The sequence below is a fragment of the Octopus bimaculoides genome, chromosome 20, assembly GCF_001194135.2.
Source record: "Octopus bimaculoides isolate UCB-OBI-ISO-001 chromosome 20, ASM119413v2, whole genome shotgun sequence".
Taxonomy (NCBI): Eukaryota; Metazoa; Mollusca; class Cephalopoda; order Octopoda; family Octopodidae; genus Octopus; species Octopus bimaculoides.
This window is the reverse complement of record NC_069000.1, coordinates 39,984,741-39,986,631: the sequence shown is the minus strand read 5'-3', so window position 1 is coordinate 39,986,631 and position 1,891 is coordinate 39,984,741. Positions and strand designations below refer to the sequence as shown.

General features: G+C 40.6%; 1 protein-coding gene across 3 annotated transcripts in view; it reads right to left on the bottom strand.

Moving 5' to 3' along the window:
- The window catches only part of LOC106870451 (protein rolling stone), a 123,399-nt gene extending 121,820 nt beyond the window's left edge, over positions 1-1,579 (bottom strand). For 2 of the 3 annotated variants that reach the window (XM_052975228.1, XM_052975227.1), the window contains exon 1: positions 813-1,579. In XM_052975228.1, the coding sequence (XP_052831188.1) occupies positions 813-905 (93 nt within the window). In that variant the 5' untranslated portion in view covers positions 906-1,579. The remainder of the gene's footprint in view (positions 1-812) is intronic. The other variant, XM_052975229.1, reaches the window with a different exon arrangement.
- Between the last annotated feature and the right edge of the window lie 312 nt (positions 1,580-1,891).

The following is a 1,891-nucleotide window of genomic DNA, read 5'->3' as shown; positions in this document are numbered from 1 at the left end:
ATATATATATATATATATATATATATATATATATATATATATATATATTTGTGTGCATGTATGTATACGGGGGTCATCTTGGCAGCATTATCGGTCCCTGGGCCCTACAATATGTATTTCTGGACAGCAAGTTACCACATAGATAGACCAAAATTGAGCCCTTAGAACCGTGAGGGCCTCGAGCAACTACTGCCCAGTACAACCATGCCTTAAGACGGCGCTATAGATAGATAGATGGACAGATGGATAGATAGACAGACAGACAGATGGATAGATAGACAGATAGATAGATAGACAGATAGATAGATAGACAGACAGACAGATGGACAGATAGATAGATAGACAGATAGATAGATAGACAGATAGATAGATAGACAGACAGACAGACAGAATAGATAGATAGATAGATAGATAGATAGATAGATAGATAGATAGATAGGTGGACAGATGGATAGATAGATAGATAGATAGATAGATAGATAGATAGATAGAGACTGGTAGACAGATCGATAGATTGGTAGACAGATATACAGATAGCTAATTAGATAAATATATAGATACATAGATGGTTAATTAAATCGATACGTAGACAAATGGATATGTAAATAAGATAGATTAGGAAGAGAAAAATCATAGTGTGTTTAAAACAAGTCATGTGCAACAGGATGAGTATACATATGAGAGAGAGAGAAAGACAGACAAACAGATTTCTGAAGAAAATCCTATGGATATTTTTATAGAAGTGTTGGCGCGCGTGGGTTTCAGAGACAGGAATCGAGGATATTGGAACTGGAACCATCAAAAGAATTTACCTGTGATTTGACAAACACCGACGGGTCTTCGTGATTAAGTCCAGCATTCTCTGGTTTGAACTCATTCTTCAAGCACTGTGCACAAGATTCCATGCTTACACTGTCAGCAGACGGCGGTGGGAACCACAGCACTACTGCTGCCGCTGCTGCTGTTGTTGTTTTCCCCACTACTGCTGCTACTGGTGCTGCTGGTAGTTCTATATTATCTTCTCTCTCTCTCTGTCTCTCTCTCTTGCTCTTTCTTTCTCTCTTTCTCTATGACTCTCTGGCTTTCCCTTTCACTTTGTATCTCTCTCCTCTTCCTCCTCCTCCTGTACCGGCAACGAGTGTCTTCCCCGCCGCCGCCGCCGCTGTCGCCTCCACTTTCTTCACGCTGTCCCTGTTACAGCTACTACTACTACTACTACTACTATTGCTACCCCCAGCATTTATTTCTTCTGAGACTACTCCTCCCGAAAAAAAAAATCATTATCGTAATTATTATTGTTGTTATAGTAGCAAAATAAAGATACAATTATTGTTACTATTATATATAAATAAAAGAAACCTTTATCATTATTATTCTTCCCGCAACTATTGCTACAGCTACTACTGCAACTACTACTACTACTACTGCTAATATTGCTGCTGTTACTTTACGTTCTACCCTACTCTTACTGCTCCTCTTTTACCATCTTCCCTTCCTACCACTATCTTATTACCACCACCACCACCACTACCGTGCTAACCATATCGTTCCCTGCACTAACTACACACTCCCTCAGTAACTGCTTTTTATCAATCCTCCTTTCCCTCTACTCCTCATGCCCTTCCTCCCACCACTTTATTGTCATATCTTTCCTCCTCTATTTTTAGCTCCGTGTCCCCCCTCCCTCTCTCTACTAGTCTTCCTGCCATTCCTCCTGCCACGGCATCCTGTCATATCTTTCTTCCTCTCCTTCTTATAGCTTAGTGTTTCCCTTCCCCCCCCTATCTGTTTCTCTCCTGCCCTTCCTCCTACAACACTCTCCTATCACATCTTTCCTTCTCTCTTTCTTTCAGCTCTGTCTTTTTCTTTCTTATCCTTCTCTCATGACTCC